The sequence below is a fragment of the Plectropomus leopardus genome, chromosome 4 (genome assembly GCF_008729295.1).
Source record: "Plectropomus leopardus isolate mb chromosome 4, YSFRI_Pleo_2.0, whole genome shotgun sequence".
NCBI classification, from domain to species: domain Eukaryota; kingdom Metazoa; phylum Chordata; class Actinopteri; order Perciformes; family Serranidae; genus Plectropomus; species Plectropomus leopardus.
Window position 1 is genome coordinate 27,280,208 of NC_056466.1, and position 19,268 is coordinate 27,299,475.

At 38.4% G+C, this 19,268-nt stretch overlaps 2 protein-coding genes across 6 annotated transcripts in view; both read right to left on the bottom strand.

Annotated features, from left to right (window-relative positions):
- Positions 1 to 568: 568 nt before the first annotated feature.
- Positions 569 to 8,785, bottom strand: LOC121941865 (zinc finger protein Gfi-1-like). 3 transcript variants are annotated; one of them, XM_042484782.1, is made up of 6 exons: positions 8,638 to 8,785; positions 3,684 to 3,906; positions 2,721 to 2,965; positions 2,284 to 2,400; positions 1,988 to 2,153; positions 569 to 972 (listed from the first exon to the last, which is right to left on the bottom strand). In XM_042484782.1, the coding sequence occupies exons 2-6, from the start codon at positions 3,880 to 3,882 to the stop codon at positions 794 to 796; spliced, it is 906 nt and encodes a 301-aa protein (XP_042340716.1). In that variant the 5' UTR covers positions 3,883 to 3,906; positions 8,638 to 8,785; the 3' UTR covers positions 569 to 793. The 3 variants fall into 3 exon arrangements, with proteins under 3 accessions (XP_042340716.1, XP_042340715.1, XP_042340714.1); XM_042484781.1 differs by having other exon boundaries at positions 3,684 to 3,928; positions 8,638 to 8,784; XM_042484780.1 differs by lacking the exon at positions 8,638 to 8,785 and adding an exon at positions 7,073 to 7,309 and having other exon boundaries at positions 3,684 to 3,928.
- Positions 8,786 to 12,416: 3,631 nt separating this feature from the next.
- The window catches only part of evi5l (ecotropic viral integration site 5 like), a 44,188-nt gene continuing 37,336 nt past the window's right edge, over positions 12,417 to 19,268 (bottom strand). For all 3 annotated transcript variants that reach the window (XM_042484777.1, XM_042484778.1, XM_042484776.1), the window contains 3 exons: positions 19,140 to 19,235; positions 18,867 to 18,962; positions 12,417 to 15,617 (listed from right to left, as the gene is read on the bottom strand). In XM_042484777.1, the coding sequence (XP_042340711.1) occupies positions 15,300 to 15,617; positions 18,867 to 18,962; positions 19,140 to 19,235 (510 nt within the window). In that variant the 3' untranslated portion in view covers positions 12,417 to 15,299. The remainder of the gene's footprint in view (positions 15,618 to 18,866; positions 18,963 to 19,139; positions 19,236 to 19,268) is intronic.

Below are 19,268 nucleotides of genomic sequence, written 5' to 3' on the forward strand. Positions count from 1 at the left end.
AATCACCCACAGAGGCCTCTTTTTCTCCAAAACAACCTGACCAGGTGATTTAAACCATTAAAAACTCAGAATAAAGCAATTTCCTGTTACAAATCGCTGTTTCTCCAATGCTGTTTGTCACAAATTGGCTGCTAGATCAGCACTTGCTTATGTGTGCTCACCTTATTTTTTATGACAACTTAAGATCCAGATGTTCAGGAGGTTTTTTAGCAGGAGCCAAATTACCTGCAGATGTCTCTTCTACTCCAAAACACAGGGATCCGAAGATTTCATCTGGTAAAAACACTGAATAAAGCAGTTTTACATAAAAATCTGTGTTTTTCTGATGCTGTTTGGCTTGTTGCAGAGGGGCTGCTAACTACAGTAGCCGATGCATTAACGCAAGAAGTTGCTATGAAGAGCCAATGTTAAGTTTGTCCATTCTGGGCTACTGTAAAAACATGGCAGTGCACTATGGTGGACTCTGAGGACGAAGACCAGCTCCCTATGTAAATATAGACAGCTCACTCTAAAATAATGAAAACACAAAGAAGTTTGCTTTCAGGCATTTAACTCTCAAGAAAACATACTTAATGTATTATATTACATTTAACTGGACCTTTAAAATATAAAATCACAAATAATGGAAACTTCCTTGCATATAAATATAAAACACTGTATTTAACATGAGATAAATCAGAAGGGTTGGTACAACTTGAAACAGGTAGTCAACACTGTGAGCTTTTCTCTGTCCTGCATGTCTTTCTGCGGTTATTAAAGAAAGGCTGAGGATATTGACTCTGCCGTGTCAGAGTCAGCGGTAGGTGCAGTGCTGCTCCTGGTGCTGCCGCAGGTCCACTTTGTGCTGGAAGCCGAAGAGGCAGCGAGGACAGCGGTAGGGCCGGTCGTCCCTGTGTTTACGGCTGTGGGTGATGAGGTTGGAACTTTGGCTGAACGCCTTCCCACATATCTGACACACATGGGGCTTCTCGCCTGGCACACAGACACAACACAGGTCATGTGAATACACAGGACGTTTAAACTGAGTCACCGCTCTGACATTTAGAAAGCTTTTCCATTTGGTCACCTTTCCTAATTTCTGACAAGAGGAATAGCACTTTTTCCATATTTAGTTAGATGTCACACGTACATCTTAAAATAGTTTGATATCTTGTCTTTTTCATGTACTACTTTATATGCACATGAACGGTATTGCTGACTATTGTCATAAATATGTTTTGCACATGTAAGAGTGCTGTAAAGGGACTGTCATAGGACAAAATACAGTATAAAAGCATGCCAACACTTTAAACACTTGTTTTGGTTGCAGATAATAATGTGATTAGAGTTTGCATGCAAGGACGTAATATCTATGGAAGCCCATTTGTGCCAGTGTAATGGGAAAAAAAGATACCATTTGTCATTAATAAAAATCTTTCTCATAATGATGAGATAATCTCAAAAATAATGAGGCAGTAACTCTAATATAAGTTAGAATTAAAAAAAATTATTAGAAACATTCTCAAATTGGGTATTGGTTCTCATTTCTGTTAGATAATAAGCCATTACTTTTGAGAATATTTCACATATCAGATAATAACTTATTTTGAAAAAGAATTCTATTATTTTGCGATATAATCTATTCTTTTGAGAATATTTCTCATTGTTTTAAAACATAAACCAAGTATTTTGAGATTTTCTTTTTCATTATTTTGAGATACTAACTTCCTCTTTTAACATATTTGCTCATTATTTCTAGAAAGTTTCATATTTTGTTGTGTAAATATATACATATATTTTTTAGATAAAAAATATTTATTTTGAAACTTTTTAAAAATTATTTTCAGATACATTTTGGTTGAGATATCAACTCATTATCTCAAGAAAGCTTTGCATTATAATGACTTACAAGACCTTTTTTTTAAAAAAAAATCATAATCATGTGATTAGCATTAGGGATTCCCGGGCTAACATACATAAAACAGTCAAAGGGGAAACATGAACCCACCAGTGTGTATGAAGGTGTGTTTCTTCATGTCAGACTTCTGGTGGAACCTTTTGCCACAGTACTGGCAGGGGTACGGACGTGTGTCTGAGTGAATGAGCAGGTGGGTGGAGAGTGTGGAGGAGCGCTTGAATACTTTTCCACACACTGTGCAGCCAAATGTCCTCTCCTAAAACAACAGGCACTGTGGTTATGGATCCAGGAGTATACCTCGTATAAAACTGATTAGAGTGCGCTCTGCCCAAATCATAACAAGATAATCCCGTGTAAATAGAAATGTGAATTAATGTGATGCTGACCTTGCCCCTGCATGCTGACTGTTCAGTATTTGTCCTGCTGGACTTGATGTGTGTTGGTGCTCTGCTTCCATGACTCTTGCATATGTGAGTCTTCAAACTTGAGAGACATGAAAATAACTGCAAATATAAGGTGGACATCATTTTAACACAAGACTTCGGGGCAGCAAAAGGTGGGAAACTATCTCTTGAAATAGCTGGGAAATTAGTTAAAAATGTTTTAAAAAGTTTACATGTTTTTTGCACAATGGACCTCATGTTTGCAATTTTTTTTCTGCTTGATCCATTTCCATTTTTGTCATTTATCTTCTATAGCCTACCTGGTCTTTGTAAATGCATATAAAATATCTTCTTAACAAAAATTAATTATTAAGTAGAGCTGTCTCTATCCTTCAGAATGAATATTAGTCTGTAGTTTATGTAATAGAGGGATGCCATACTTTGCTACAGAGTGGACACTCTTGCCTCGCAGCACTGATCTTGGAGCAGCTGCTGCTCCTGGTCTCCCTCAGGACGTGAGGGTGCTGAGTGAAGTCTCCCGGTCCCACAGGTAGTTTTTCTGGATATCCTGAGATCATATGAGGTCTGCACCATATTGCTCGTGTGGGAGGTTGAGACTCAACTTTCTCCACAGGGCTAAAAGTATTTAAGTTGATGTTTCTGCAGGAGTCAGCAGATCTACAGTCTGAGCACAAAGACTGACAGTAAGTTGACCAGCTACTGTTGAAACCTTTGAAATATAAGCAAATTGGTTGGATTTCTTTCCAAAACATGGGAAGAAGGCAATAAGTAAATTTTCAAGAAATTACTCAAAAATTAGCAGGAAATTTGTAAAAAGTCAAGAAAATGACCTAAGAATAAGCAACAAAAGAGAAAGAGAAAAGTTAATAAACAAGAAAATGACCTTAATAAAGTGTTACAATTTTTTTCTGAAACATAGACATTTGTTTGTAATATAATTTCAAATATACAATTATGATTTTCTGAATATTTTTCCACAATAAAAAAAACACATAATAATAATAATAATAATCCTCCACCGCTAATTTTCTGGCCATTTTCTTGTTCTCTTTTGGTCTTCCTTTTGTTCTCTTTTTTTCTTGTTAGACACCTCTTGTCAAGTTCCTCATTGCCTTTTCTCCATATTTTCAAAAGAAAAACAGAACCCCTCCTTCTTTTTTTTCCAGGTTTCAGAAGTGTAAATGCTGATGTCAATTAAAAGGTTAAACAACCGTCTGAAACCTGGATTGACATAGTTTTTGAATAATTTAATATCTTACAGATAATCAGAATTTTTTGAATGATGCCTCACAAATTATTATTATTATTATAATTATATTTTCCATCTTGTTTGGCATGCTTGTGATAAAGACAAACACAAATGAATTAACTTTGTAACTCACCATAAGATTTGGGATTGACTGGCTGAAGGTCCTCGCTGGAGTTTTTGGCAGCAGGAAGGTCCTTCTGCAGTAATTCAGCCGTCACTGTGTTATTATCTGGTGTTTCTGTAGTGGAGTAAGCCAGGGATGTATCCCAGGAGCCCGCCTTTTTTCCAAGGTGGTGCAGCCCTCCTCGCTTCACCAAGAAAGAACGTGGCATCACTCAAAAAGGATGAAGAACTACCTACAACCAAAATCAAAGTCATCTGTAAAAATAAAATTAATGCCAGCGTTAGTAATGATATTAAAAAGTACAGAAAGGTTGAATATATTACTGATTTGATTCACATTTTCGTTATGCGAATCCTGATTACATGTTTGTACAAACTACAAAAACTAAAAAAGTGTAAATTAATGTTCCTCTGCATTATATGCATTGTACCACCAGATGCATTAATATGATGGACCCAAAAGAGATACACATGATGTCTGTATTGCCCAGAAGAGGGCAGTAGAACTGTACCATCTATGGTTTGTTTCCTGCTTGAATCAGTGTAAATACTACATTAACATATACTGCAGATTTGTTTGTACTGTTGAGTAGAGAGAGAATGGGATTATCAGAAAAGACACAACGATTGGTGATGACGAAATGTAGATAATCATGTAATAATTAGATACAGCTGGTTCACATTTTGTTATTGTAGATGACATAACTTTGTTTTTGTTTTTTTTGCCATAAAGCTTTGACTTGTATGGATATGTAAAAACTAAAAATGTCTAAAAGTATTTTTCCACTTTAAGTGACAGTGAAGTTAGTCATCTTGTTTCGATTGCTGTGTCTGCGTTTCTCTTGCTTTTGCCTCTGCCAGCTTTGCACATCTGGATTTGTTTTAATCTCTCCTCCCTGCAGATTCCCTTCAGGTCTCTCAGAGTGGATGTTGATCTGTGATATAACACATTTTTCAAAAGGTAGCTCTAGACAAATTTTCTTCAAAGACCTCTCCATTTTTTGGTCTTATCATTGTTTTGGCCAGTTATCAGCCTCTTTGTCACATCCAACCAAAGAATCTTTCTCATCTTGTTCTGTTTTTTTTTTTTTTTAACTCTGTTGAACTAACTGGCCAGCCTTGTTAGCAGCGGCTTATTTGACACTAAAGGCCTCATTACTGCAGGTGTTTCTGACCGAAACTGACATTTAGACCTGATTTCACTACAAACAAGGTTTGTGACAATGTGACACAAACAGTTACCAGAATTGCAAATACATCACTTAAATGCAACACATTCAATGACTCAGTGCTAACACTCGAGCAAAGGTGAAGCTGGGTTCAGTGGAAGACACAGAGGTGTTAAAAAATAAGCAAGTATCTTGAAGTAACTGTAACATGATAGATTAAGAGGCGTAGGACTTGGCTTTTGTACATTGTTTTCTACCCTCACCTCACCCTTCTGTAGAAGCAACAGTCGTAAAGCATCACTTCATGAGAGGACAGACCTCTCGCTTTCACACAATAAAGGTGGACTGTTCCCCCGTCTTATAAATAAATGTCTTATAAAAGACGACATTACTTCAGTGGATTGGCAAGAGATACGTTAAATGCTTGAACACAATCAGTGAATACTTGTTTTAAATTACACAAACATAAATGGGTTATGATGTTGGTCTCACACTTGTAATCCCGATGAACTGCATGTGTAAAATATGGGGCACAGAAAGGCACGTTTTGTCACTGTCTACGAGGCTTAGATGTTCTATCTTATGTAACAGGTTGTCTGCAATGGTTAAAGAAGTACTCAAGATATTATACTCAAGTAAAAGTACCAATACAATTGTAAAAATACTCCAAGATTGTCCTGTAAGATTGAATTCAAAATTCTGCTGAGGTAATGTAGAGGTGTAAGTATTATCGCATAAATATACATTAAGTACAACAAGTAAAAGTTTTGGTTTTCCTCCTACCATTTTCTCTGTGAAATAATGGATCATTTATGGTTAATATAATGAAACCATCTGAGAAATCTGGAGGCAAAAAGCTAATAACCTATCAATTTGCGAAATGTGAAACGGGGCGCCGTGGACAGTAGGCAGTGCTTTTTTTGTGAAACAGAAATGGTTGGAAACCACTGATGGAAACCGTAAACCATTAATTCTATGTGTCACTTTTGTTGTTAGAAGTTTATTTTTCTAATTTCTTTTTTTTTTTTACTTTGAGGTGTTTTACATGCCAAGCAAAGTATATTCAAAGTGCACCTTAATATTGCATGTTTTATGTACATTTCACATACATAAATATACATTTTGTATTTTTCAAAAATTCAATAAACATTTGTGTTTTTTTTTTAAAAAAAAGCTACTGTGACTGTATTAATTTAGAAATGAGCCAAACCGCATTTTATGAGATAAACAGAGCAACAAGTAACTTAATTTGCATTATAACATATGAACTGAATTATGTCATTTGGTTCACGAGCATGTTGGGTATTCTGTCCTCTGTTTTTGGTTCTGTTTGATTCAGAAAGCTGACATGACAAGCTGGTGTTAAATATTGAGCGATTTTTTTTTTTATTTCCACACAAGCCGAGCATGATATGTGAACAGTTGGTTGACATGCAGACAGCGGTGTCCGATCAACTGAATTTGAAAACAAGATATTTTGAAGGATTACAAGCCATCCATTTTAGATTTTTCTGTCTCTTAATGTAAACACGTTTTAGCATTTTAAAAAAAACGGTTTGCTGTGCACTTTGTTGTATTGTTGTGCATACAGGTAGCAAAATAGATAAATAAATAAAATAATAATAAAAAATCCATGTTTAATTAAGTCTGAAACTTTTTGAAAATATTCTGTGATATGTTAGTGTTACAGTATTTACAGCAAAACAAAGGCGGAGCAGTACTATTGAAAGCTCTGTTTGTGCTACATATTTCTTTGATCTATGTTTGAGATGGCTTATAAACAAGTGCTAATGAACTCCGACTTTCACTTCACATGTTAATAACTGACATTACAAGTTAAACATGATCTTGTTACATTTGTGCATTTTTTTCTCTGCGTATTACAATTATAACAATAAGAGACAAATCCTCCACATAGTCACACCAACATAGTTAATAAACTGTTCATGATTTGAATTCACAAAAAGTGAATTTGTTGAATACAGATCATTACTGCTGAGAAAAATCAACACAATTTGTTTTAGCTGTCTGTTTGTGTAATTGCACTGAAATATCTAAATTAAAATCAGGGACAAATCTACATTGCTCAAACAGCCCAAAAGTGTCTTTAAAAAAATGTTAAATGGAAGAATAAAAAAAACAAAACAACAAACCCAAACTGTAGTAGCCTTAATTACACCACACGTATGAAGATGTGTTTTTTTTTAGATATAAATATATAAATACTCACCAGATGTAAGTGCTTCTTAATGTCACACACAGGCTTCCCACTAATAATTTAACAGATAAACGTCTTATTTTTATATGTGAAGTCAGTGTGTCACATGTGTGTCTGCGCTGAGGGGGGATGGTGAGCCGTTGATGTTCTCTGCAGGTCGCTGTGATGAGAGTAAAAAAGGACGAGGAAGTGTCTCAGCTCTGACACCTCTGAGCCGACAACCACACTGCTTCCTCACACACAAACCCAAACACTGCACACCCACAGCAGCAGCTCTAGTTCTGTCTGTCTGTACTCACAAAAAAAGAGAGAAAGAAAAAAGCACAACTTTTTTGGTGCAAACTGTGGATGGACATGTTGCATAAACTTAACACAGCATCAGATTAAACAGATAAAGCAGATATGAGAGGAAGAGGGTGGTGGACGACTGTGCTGAAAATTCTTTTGAAAGTGTCGACACACTATGTTGACACAGTTGTGTTACAAAATAACCAGAGAGATCAAAATAAAAAAAAACAACCCAAAACTGGTTGATGCAACAGCAGATTCCCTGGTATTCAATGAAAACACGCTCTACATTAATGAGGAAGAGTCACAGAAAAGACGAAATGCTATTTATGTTGTTAGATTTGAAAAACTATTAAACATACACCAGTGAGTCACACCACTGCACTAACATCTCCCCTCAGTATGATGACAAACACAGGCATATATTGGTTTTACATTGAGTCAATCCCAAATTCATCATCCTTCTACAAAAATGTTCAACAGGTCACTAAATGTGTAGTAATCCACTACTGAAAACAGTTCCTAGTAAATGCACTTTTGACCCGTTAGTAATGTTGGCTAGTAACTACAGCAATCAGCTGTTTTAAGAACCTTTTGAAACTGTTTTTATGACTTGATTTAAAAATCAAAGTCTTCCGTAGAATCAGAGAGGTCAAGTAGGGGATTCAAAAAAGTTTGTTAGTTTTTTTTACTTTTAACATGATGGTATTAGAGTAATAGTGAATAAGGCAACTTTATCATTTATTTTTATTTATTAAGAAATATTGATATTAAACGGTGACATTCAAGCTTTGACGGAAAATATGATTTAGGTCGAAATTTGATGTTATGATACAAAATGTAAATATAACTGCTTATCCTTTGTAAATGTGGGTATAAGGCTTGGGTGATATCGTGGTATTACAGTATACCAGGGTATTTAGAAATCCTGAAAGTGTGTTTTTAAATACCATTATAAATACAGGCGCTCCTCTTTCTATTAAACTCATTGTATGTAGTGCACTGCAGGCACCAACAGAGCTCAGTCTCTGGCCTCTACTGGTGACTATCACTAGTGGAGGGTTAAGATACAGGTCTGCAAACAACCGGCGGTCAGCAACGTCAGAGAGAAAGTTGATTCCAAAAGCTGTATAGTTGTATTTCTCTGTTTAATAAGGAAAATAGCTGTAAGAATATTACTTTTCACTTTTCTTTTGTGTATTTATTAATCTGAAAGTAAGTAGAACACTTTTACCATAATATACCATATGCCCTGGTGAAATTTCAGGAAGATATGAAATATTACTCACCGCCCGAGTCTAAATGGCAGACACATGGAAAGTCCAACAAATAAATTTAAGGAATCTGTAATTGGTGTAGGAAGTGGATAAGTTAAGGGGTCCTGCATGGATGCTGTGCTGTAAAATAAAGAAAAGGTGCGTGACATGAGATCTTCCCAAAGACTGGCTGCTGCTCCGGCTTATATATGCACAGTCAGCCAAACGGGGCCCAGGTGTGTCCAATGTGACTGATTACCCTCCAAATAAGCTGCAGCCCTGGAAACAGAAAGCAAAGCACACAAAACAGAAGTGCACAAAATAAATCTCATCTTAGTGTAAGACTTACATTATAACACAATTTATATTTGAGTAAAATAATCCACCAGCAATAAACAATAGCAACAAAATCAAGTCTTTGCAAAGGTGCAATGTCAAAGTTTATTTTGTATCATTCATAGGATACAGAACACTGAAATGTATTTTTTCCCCCATCATACTGGAATTTATATAATCTTTACTGTCATTTTATATATTTGATAACAACATGAGTTGAATTGCAAGACAGAAAGAGAGAGGGTGGACAAGGTTTCCTGGGTATGATGCTGTGGATATCAAACAGCCATCACATAGAGCACATGAATCTGAGTAATCCTACGTCAGACTAACTTTCTGAAACAATTTCCGTCTTTCCTTAAAGTCTGAGGAAAAACTAACATGTGACACATTGTTTAGCACTGCACTTTCGTCTTATTTCCTGCTTTAATTCTGGGAAAATGTGTGATGATGTTCCATTTTCGAGATGATAAATCTGGAGCAACACAGTGTGATCGTATTTGAGTCCACACACCATTCACTTTATATTACATGGCTATTTAATGAAGGGCTGTAGTGGCCGACTTGTCGATGAAACCCTTGTTAAACATACATGAAGTCATTTAGCATAGTGCGTAAATCTACCTACCTTTATGGCACATTATGATGTTAATCATTATGGTCTCGTGTGATGCAGGAGAAACCAAAGTACTGATAGTAATTATAAAAATAATATTAAGGATGAGAGCTAGTTCCATATTCAAAAAGTAATTTACAAACATATCAAAATGTTTCATCACAGTAGAGTATTTAGACAGTGGTGAGAACAGAGCACCATTGCCGGACAGCAGAGTACAGGTGTGTTATAATGTTATAATGTGTTGAAGGACACTGACCACTGAGTCCAGATTGGGGTGAAATTTGGAAACAAAACTGATACTCAGTCCTGACTGAAAACTTCCTACAGTTTGTTTATGCACTCATGTTTTTTTGTGTGAGTGAAATCCAAACTGAAACATTTAACATAAAGTTATAATCCTTTAGATGTCAGTCGTTATGATCTGGCAACATCCATGGTTAGTGGTGGAAATGGCAAATGTGTTTCAAAAACATGGCCCCCAGAACTCCTCACAGCAAAAGCAGTGCTTGCCAATATACAGTGCAGCCAAACAAATCCTGGGCTGAGAGGATTTATGACTTCACAATGTTGTAATGAAGATGACGAATGGTGTGTTCACATCGAACGTGGAGTGAATTATTGCGGTTCGTTATTTTTTGTGTGAGTTTTTTGGAGTAGTCCCCAACTGTTGAATTCTCGCCCATAACGGCTGTGCTGTCAAAGATTGTGCTAGCTAATTGGGGAAAACAGCTAACTGCTTACTTGGTTTGCGGTAAAGTAAAACTGACAGCTGTAAACATGAAGGCCCCAGCTCTGAACCCAGACTTCAATACTCTTTATCTTTTTACTGTTGTGACAGCACATTACTGCTTAATTTCTACTATTGTTAACTTTCCACAAGAAAAGACCAACTCAAATTACTCAGAGCATTTCCCTAAGAAGAAACTTGGCAAAATAACTTACGCAGGTCACAAATACATATATTTTTAGAACTTAGCATGTAGTTCTACGGATCAGCTCACCTATCTCCAAGCCCACTCCTCATTTGTTCTTTGTACATTACTAATAGAGAGTGGTCGAGCTCTGAGTGGCCACAGATGGTGGCGAAAGGTTTGTTAATAGACTCTCAACTTGATCAATGCTTTCACAACACGTATTACTTGATTTACATGTATAGCAAAAATTTCTATTTGTGTCATTTGTGTCTCCTGGCACAAATTTGCATCTATTCTTGTCTTTGCATCGACTTTGTAATTTCATCACGTGAAATGCCTGCCTCATATTTGGTGTGATTACACCATTAGGGTGAAGCAGTTTATACAATGTGATATTTGACCATGTTGGATGGCAACATGTGTTCATAGTGGTTTTTTGAACCGCCCAATCTTGACAAGAATTATTTCAAACCCATTTTACTTTATCATCTCCGCATAGCAGGCCAGTCATGGCATGCATGATGTGGATGTGAATGTCAGATCGAATAGTTACAGAGGTTACAATGAGAACTACTTTATGGAAAGCCTTATACAGAATGAGAATATGATGAATAGTTATTGTCAGCAAAAACAAAAAAAAAATCAATAATGACAGAATCGAATCTTAAGGATTATAACTTCAAGTGCCAGTCATGACCCACTGTAAATAAGGGCAAAAATCCAATAGTCAGTCTGTACATATTGAGAAATAAAAGTAACTCAACTGAAGTAATTTGTACAATGCTCATTTAGTCTGACAATATCCAAACACTGATTTCAGTGTAGAGATTTCAGTTGCTTCACCCAACAATGACCACTAAAAGGCTGTTATTTGCAACAGCATGGGGGCAAACCAACATCCTCTTCAGCTTTAGGATGGCCATCACTGGATGATCCAATTTCCTTTTTTCTTCGAAGATGACAATAATTCTTTCCCTTACCATTCCTTCACTTGTATTGCACAAAAATGTTAGTGATGAAAGTGGGCCTTCAGAGAATTCAGAGCAAATCCTTCAACATCAGTCTGATGAATAATGAAACACAATACAAAATCAGGATGGATAATCTAGGAGCAAAGTACTTAGATTATGTCAAGGTCCCTCCGGGGAACTCAGTATAACAAGAAATGATCCCACCATGAATCCATTTATTCACACTATCTCTCACTGCTTAATGTCATGAGCAGAGACTTCCTCTTTCCCTGTAGTGCAAAAAGCAGATCACTGCTCTACATATGACACCCTGTTTGATAAAACTATACACACTCACTATCTTCAGTAAGACTTGACCGACAGTGATACAGCTTTAAATCTTATCTACATACTTTTGTTCCTGTTACACTGTATACTTCATCTCTCTCCATACATTTTACACCACCCCCTTTTTTTTTTTTTTACACAGAATATATTAATGTTTGATATGTTAAAATATTTTCCACTCACACACTACGTGTTGGCATCCTGTACGATATTAACTACTCCCTCCACTTTCATCGGCCCACATGCTGCAGTTTAAGCTGTCGAAGTGATATGAGCACATGAACTGGTGATTCCAGATCCGCACTGTTACCTGGATTTTTTTTTTTGGCTTGTATGGGACACTGATAATTAAAAGGAATTATTTGACATTTGGGAAATACCCTGAGAGGACTGACACCACTTTTAATGTCTGTTACATATGAAGCTAGCAAGTAGACGTTTCTCTACGCTCAGCATAAAGACTGGAAACAGGAGGAAATAACTAGCCTGGCTCCGTTCAAAGAGCTAACACTGATTAATTAATACAGATGTTATCTAACTAAACCAACTTGTGAAAGAAGAAATAAACTCTTCCTTATACAAGTTAAAAATTTAAATAATTAGCAATAAAAACACTTTTGCTCAATTCAGTACTCTCAAGGGTTTTACTGGCTGCTACATCCTCACTTGGTCTGGTATGAGCAGTAGCTTATCATGTTAGCTAACGTTAGCAAATCTTAGATAGATGCTGCATTGTACACTGTATTTGTAGTTGTTATTGTGATTACAGAGTCTGTTCTTTACTTTTCTGACTTTATGATCCTTTTCTACTTGTGCTAATGTTACTCATGGGCGTATTCACAAAGTGGATTCTGTGGCTTTTGTAGCAGCTACACCTGAACAAATAACACCAGGGTTTCCCACACATTTATTTAATTATGGCGGCCTGCCACAATTAAACCATCTGCCATCACATATTGATTTGATACTTTTGGAGCTGGATTGTTCATCAGGTGCGCTACTGGAATAAATATAGGCTACCGCTTCATTACCGTTTCATTTCATTTCACTGCACAACACTCTCAGAGTGCAGAGTGAACTCTGGGCACAGACGGAGCAGAAGACTGTCCGGCGCGGTAAAAGTGAAACTCAATCATTGATTGCCTTGGGTCTAAAAGTTTGCATTCACTTGTCTCTTCAGCAGCTGTTACTCTCATCCATTGCTCTGATCTGATCAGCCCTGACTGGATTGACAAATCTGTGACTCACACAAACATGAGCTGCAAGGGAAAACAGAACTAAAGAGTTCAGCTTATGCTATGTTCAGCATGTAATTCTCACAACACAGCACGTGCACAGTGAAATGCAGCCCTAACTACACACTGCCAAGCAAATAGTGTCTTCTTGCTCCTGTGCTATTTTCACATATTTATATTAGGTAAGGTGCGCACATTTGGCACAGAGTTGGCCCCTTTTCTATATTCACATGAGCCTCATTGCAAAACAGTCCAATTCACAAAGATCAGCGCTAACAGCCACACGCAGTTACAGAGAAAATTTATTAGCATCTTCAGAGAGCTGGTGGTGACTGAAGACTATTTATCAGGGCACCCCCCACTGATGGCACAAAAGTCATAGCAGCAGTGACTGTAGCCAGGCGACAGCATCTTCATGCCAGGCATGATGTTTAAAAACACTGACAACACTGATAGACAGGGATGTTATGCTTGCAGTCTGAAACTTTCAGCTTTCTTTTCCATTCTGCCTTTGTTCAGCCTACTGTGTTTCTACCATGTTGACAACTGCAAACAGACGAAAAAGGGCTAATTCTGTCAGCTGCAAAGCTTTACAGGCTTATTTGCACCGTAATCTCATTAGTGCATTGTCTTTTGGGGCATATAGAGGCTGCAAGTGATGCACAATTCATGGTGCTGCCAGCAGCCGCAATTCTTTCTTTGTGAATTTCCCCCTCAGTGTTTTAAGCATTTACCGTTACACCACTTGTGGCCACAGTTTAATGACTCAGTCCCATCCAAAAACTGTGTAAAAACAAGTTTACAGGCTGGACTTTTTCTTGGCTGTGCAAGAAGTCACTATGCTCCGCTAAGCTAAGCTACCTATGCCCTGACTGCAGCGTCACATATGACAGATAGGAAAGTGGTGTCGATCTCCTCATCCAACTCTCAGCAGTAAAGCAAAAAGAAATGTCCCAAAATGTCAAACTATTCCTTTAACTCACACAAACACAATGATAATGCTTGGTTTGAAAGAAAACCAAATTGTTCCCATTTTTGCAAAATGTTGAGAAGCTCCAGGGAGTAATCTCAGTTTTCATAGTTGATCAGTCTCCACAGTTGTTGTCAACCAAATATTTACGGCAGAGTTAACAGGAGGTCGCATGTTCACCTCACAAAGATTACCGAAAAAAAAAAGAACATAAAAAAACAAAATGGAAGAAGTAAATCCAAAATCATAGCAGCACATTTTTCGGTCTTTGAAACAATCAGTGTCACAGTGGACCTGTAACAGACGACTAGTTGGCACAAAGGACGGTGTACAAAGTTTGGCCTCTGTCGGTATCTCTACACTCCTATAGTTTCATATAGATGTATAAAAAATAAAAAGAATATATCAAAATAAATTACAACATATAAATAATAAAAATAAAACAAAACAAAAGATTTGGCAACATTGAGTGTCTTCCTTCCTTGTTTTGTGGGTGAACTTGTTTTTGAGATGAGCTGTTCTATGAACTCGTTGGCTTCTTGTCATCTGCACGCCACAGACAACGACACACATGTTAGGTATGTTAAAGTGTTCATGATTCATAAATGAATGCCAGTGTGATGTGTACATATTCCTACACTGCACCTCTCCAACTCAGACTCACCACCTTTTTAGTTTTCTTTTTTAACACGTGGTCCACTGAGAGGTAAATCAATGTACGATTTTTTTGTATGTCTTCCTAAAGAGAGCATAAAAAGGGAAAAGAGAGGATAAAGACTATTTAACTCTGAACCAATCAGGAAGGAGAGTCATATAAGGGTAGACAGTGTGTCAATTGTCCATCACTCAGTTTATAGGAAGAGGGAGTAGTTATTTTCTGTCTACCCACGTCGTTTCAACTCCTCGTCACAGGTTCAGGTCCAGTGGTCGATCTCGAGTAGCGAGAGGCAACAACAGTCTTGCTGGTCCAGGTTCGGTCCTTTTTGTCTGTTTGTGTGTCATATGTTTGTGTTTGGTTGCTTTCTGGCGCAGTTTGGAACAATGAGAGAGGCGTTACATTACCTCTTTGTCAGGGAACACAGGATCGGACAGTGTTGGGAACGAGGTGGAGGAGGTGGTAACAGGAGCGGAGAGACAACAGGTAGATGATCAGGTCCAATCAATGCCACTATGTCTGCATCAAGTAAAAGGTAAACACTGGAAAAGCCGAGGAGGAGGACTGGATTGGATAATACAGCCCCAGTTTACAGTCCTGTCCTATAGAGCTCCAGTGTCTTCTTAGCTTAAAGAAATCCAATGAAACCTTCACACCCCCTGCAGGTCTCAGTTATCCAGCGCCTCGGCGCACACCATGCTGCCGTACAGCTGCTGTGGGTCCGGATGCGTGAGAACCCGCTCTTCTACCTCGCTGTCCGTGCTGCCCTCGCTGTCGAGGCGGGCAGATGGGTGACACGGACCGGACAGGCTGGGGTAAAGGGCGCTGGGAGGCAGCGGGCTGGGGAGGAGGTCCTCGTCTGAGCTCAGGTAGTCCCCCTCGGCTGAGGCGGGGCTGGCCAGACAGAGATCCTGGTAGTTGGTACTTCCGCCTCCGCCACTGACCCTGGAGCTGGGGGCCACCTTCTGCCCTCGCAACTGCCTGATCTGAACAGAGAAGAAGGTTTTACTTTGGACGGCCAAAAAGACTGACAATCTGTTTGCTACTCTGTCTTTGGCAGTCAACCCATCCATGACTGGCTTCGGTCCATAACACACACTGAAAATCATAATGGACACATCTACTATGACGTCACCCATTGCTTTGTTGACTACCATTTTGAAGCCTTAAGTTTGGCATTTTAGCCTTGTTTTTTTGGAACCAGAGGCGACCATTTTTGGGTAAGAGGTTGGAGCTGTGGAGGAGTGAGGGGTGGATCTGACTGTGAAGCCGAGGATGCTATTGGCAGACAGCCTGCCTTTCAAAGTGGCTCTGCCACCTTAATGTTGCACAACTTAACAAAATGCAAACAGGTGAGTTATATAAAGATTCAGCCTCTGTACAGTTGTCCTTAAGGCAGAAATTAACTATAGACACCAAAACTGTTTTTTTGTACAAGGCTGTAAACATGTTTATTTCTGCAATAGAGGCTGCCTCAAGTGGCCACTCAAGGAACTGCAGTTTTTGGAGCCCTGGAGGTTGGCACTTGGTCCAGACCTTTCAATCCTTCCACTTCACTAAATAAGAGTTCACTGATTTGTCTGGCACCATGGAATGAAACAGCAGTTTTTCAGTTAAAACAAAATGACTCAATTAGCCAATCAGCGCCAACACGATTAACAAACTGTTGCCGAGTGTTGTCAAAAGGAGCACTGGAACCAATGAGGTGTAATAACAATAATGGTGAGCCTATAGACAAGACAGACGCTGCTGTTGAGGCTGTTCTAAATGGACATGTCATTTCAATATCACCTGAGATTGTAGTTGGTTTTCCTTTTACACTTTCAAACTCTGGCAGAACAGGTATGTTGGCATGACACATCAGTGTGGATTTAAAAATGATGTTAGATTCAAGCAGATATGTTGGTTTAAAAATATGAGCCTTTTTATTAAAACAGTTGGGCAATGTAGTTTTTAGTAAATATCATTAAAAAAGGAATAAATTGTGTTTTTGGTTGGGGGGTATTTTAAATGGCTGATTAATACACAGTTGGAACTCTAGTTTGTATTTTCAGCAGCTGGATGGTGGATGAATCAATCCAAAATAAACTACAGTGTCCATGTTTACTGTAATGAATGAACATATTATCAGGTGCAGCATCATGGCTCGTTGTGTTGTTAATGGCTTTTGGACAAAAAAATTGAGCTCTATAGCAAATGGAGAATATGTTGTAATAGGCTCTAACCCCTCCAAACAAAACAAAACCAAAGAAACAAACAAGGACATGACCTGAAAAAATGCATACAAGTTATCATATCATTATCATATACTTGATGGATGGATGGAAAAATGGATTTTTCCCCCTTAGCTTAATTTAAAAATAATTCCCTAAATTTACTAATTTCATGCAATTTTAGGGAAATATCATGCCAAGTTGCTGATTACTTTTTTTCCCTGCATATTTTTAGAAATCAATCTGCTTGGGCTCAAATGTATAAATACTTGTAAAAAGAATCTGAATGCAGCACAAGAAAAGTTATGTTGATCCAGGTTTCGAAGGGTTAAATGTCAGGTGCTGGGAATTTTTTTAATAGGTTGTTGCATGTGAAAAAAAAAACCAGTGAAACCCACTGATCTGAATCCTGTTCACCATTTGAGGTTGTGCAAATAGGGCACTGGGGTCTAAATCTGATCACCTGTCTCGCCTGATGGGTGCCAGAACTACATAAAAAATAATTAACGTGTAATGGGAAAAAAAAAAGAAAGTGTTTCTGTTCACTCGCTGATGGCCAGCTTTCAGATTACAGCAGTTGCTCTTACCTGGCAGAAGAGCTATCGCTGAAGTTTATCTCATGCATACTTTTTGTGTGTCAACCTTACATGTACCACAGTGACTCATGACAAATCTCAGAGGTTTTTGTTTCCCCCTATCATACTCTCCGACTGGCTGTAGGGTGGGGTGGGGGGAAACCAGTGGTTAACCAATGGAAATGTTTTGACTATGTCTTGACTGCTCTTTAAGCGAAAAAATGAAGAAACATAAGTCGGGCATTTTTTCAAGGGTCACTTGCTATCAGTTTGTGTGATTTCAACAGGTTAATATCAAAATTTGTTGTCTTTGCATTATTTAAAAAAATCACGTCAAGCTTGAATCGCAATGAAGAACGTGTATAATATACAGTATGTGTAAAATAGTCATGTAAAATCTGTTATCATGCATCATCACTGTTCTTATGACTCAACCGTACGAGGATCGCTTAGCAGAGCGTATATATACTGAGATTTTTCTAAATGGTTCACTGCTTCCTCAGCTGTACTCACGCAAGTTTCGCTCTCATTTATAAAACCACTGCTTTGATAAAAAAAGGTGGGGAGAGAAGAAGAAAAGAGAAGAGCAGTAAAGGGCAGGGCAGTCTCATCACACCCCCTCACTTTAAACTCTTGTCACGCACTGCCACTCTCTGAATGAACAAACCCAGAGTGTATGATGGGTGAAAAACTTTGCATCTCCAAAACAGGGTGGGAAAGACTTTTCAGCTGTGGGTTCACCTGAAAAAAAATCACTTATTCTTTAGAAACTTACTAATCTTTCAAAGTCAAAGTTCACTGTGAACCAAATGATGAGAATATAGCTGTTGGGGAAGAGCAGTGGTCTCTTATTACAAGAAATACATTGACACAACTGGGTGAGTGTACCGCGGTGGAAGTGGTGTCTGATGTGAGGCTGCATGTAGATGACAAGATTTTTTTTTGGTGGTTAGCACGGCTGCAGGGTGTCTATGTGCTCTGTGTGTGTCTAATATCCGCACGCCACATTGAAACAGAACTCACCAGGCAATAAAATCATTTAGTGAACGCTGCTTAGAAGGCAGGACTAAGAGCAGGGATAGACCAGACTGTCATCGCACCACTGCGTTGTTGTCACGGCTGTGACTCCTTTTTGGGGAAAAGAGTCATATTGTCGTGTTACGGGAAAAAGGGGAAAATGACGAAAAGCTAACATGCACAGTGACGTCAGAAAGGGAGAAGGGAAGTAGTATGCCTGCGTCCTGCGTTGCAGTGTTGAAGGTGATGCTCCCACATTTGTTTTGAATAAGAGCATTGAAGGTAGTTTAGATGTAATATTTATCTCTACAATGCTACATGTAGCACAGGTTTATTGTGTTATTAATTATAAAACAAATTCCAGTAAGCAGTGTAGTCTGTGTGTGTGTGCGTGTGTGTGTGTGTGTGGGTGTATGTGCATGTGTCCAACCTCGTTCTTCAGCTCAGCAATCTGGTCCCGGAGCTGGTTGATGTACTGTCTGGAGTCTGAATGGTTGAGCTGGCCCTGGATCAGCCCTTCCTCCTTCTGAAAAACACATTTCACACACCGAGGGTTAAAGTCACAGTTTCATTATAGTTTCAAGATTACTGAATCAGTCATCCAAAAACACACATTTGAAGTATGTACAATCCTTATGGACGGACACGCACGCACGCACGCACGCACGCACGCACGCACGCACGCACGCACGCACACACACACCTGTATCTCAAGATCGGCGATCTTCTGCCTGAGTTCAGCCATGGCAGCCATACTGTCTGCCTCCCTCAGTCGTACCGCCATCACCTCCTCTTTGCTCTGCATGTGTGAGAGGAGAGAAAAGATGACACT

Coding starts and splice junctions, on each gene's coding strand:
- LOC121941865 (XM_042484782.1), bottom strand. CDS start 3,882: ATGCCACGTTCTTTCTTGGTGAAGCGAGGAGGGCTGCACCACCTTGGA. Junction 2,401..2,720: donor AGTGTCCACTCTGTAGCAAA/GTATGGCATCCC, acceptor TTATATTTGCAG/TTATTTTCATGTCTCTCAAG. Junction 2,154..2,283: donor AGTCAGCATGCAGGGGCAAG/GTCAGCATCACA, acceptor CTGTTGTTTTAG/GAGAGGACATTTGGCTGCAC.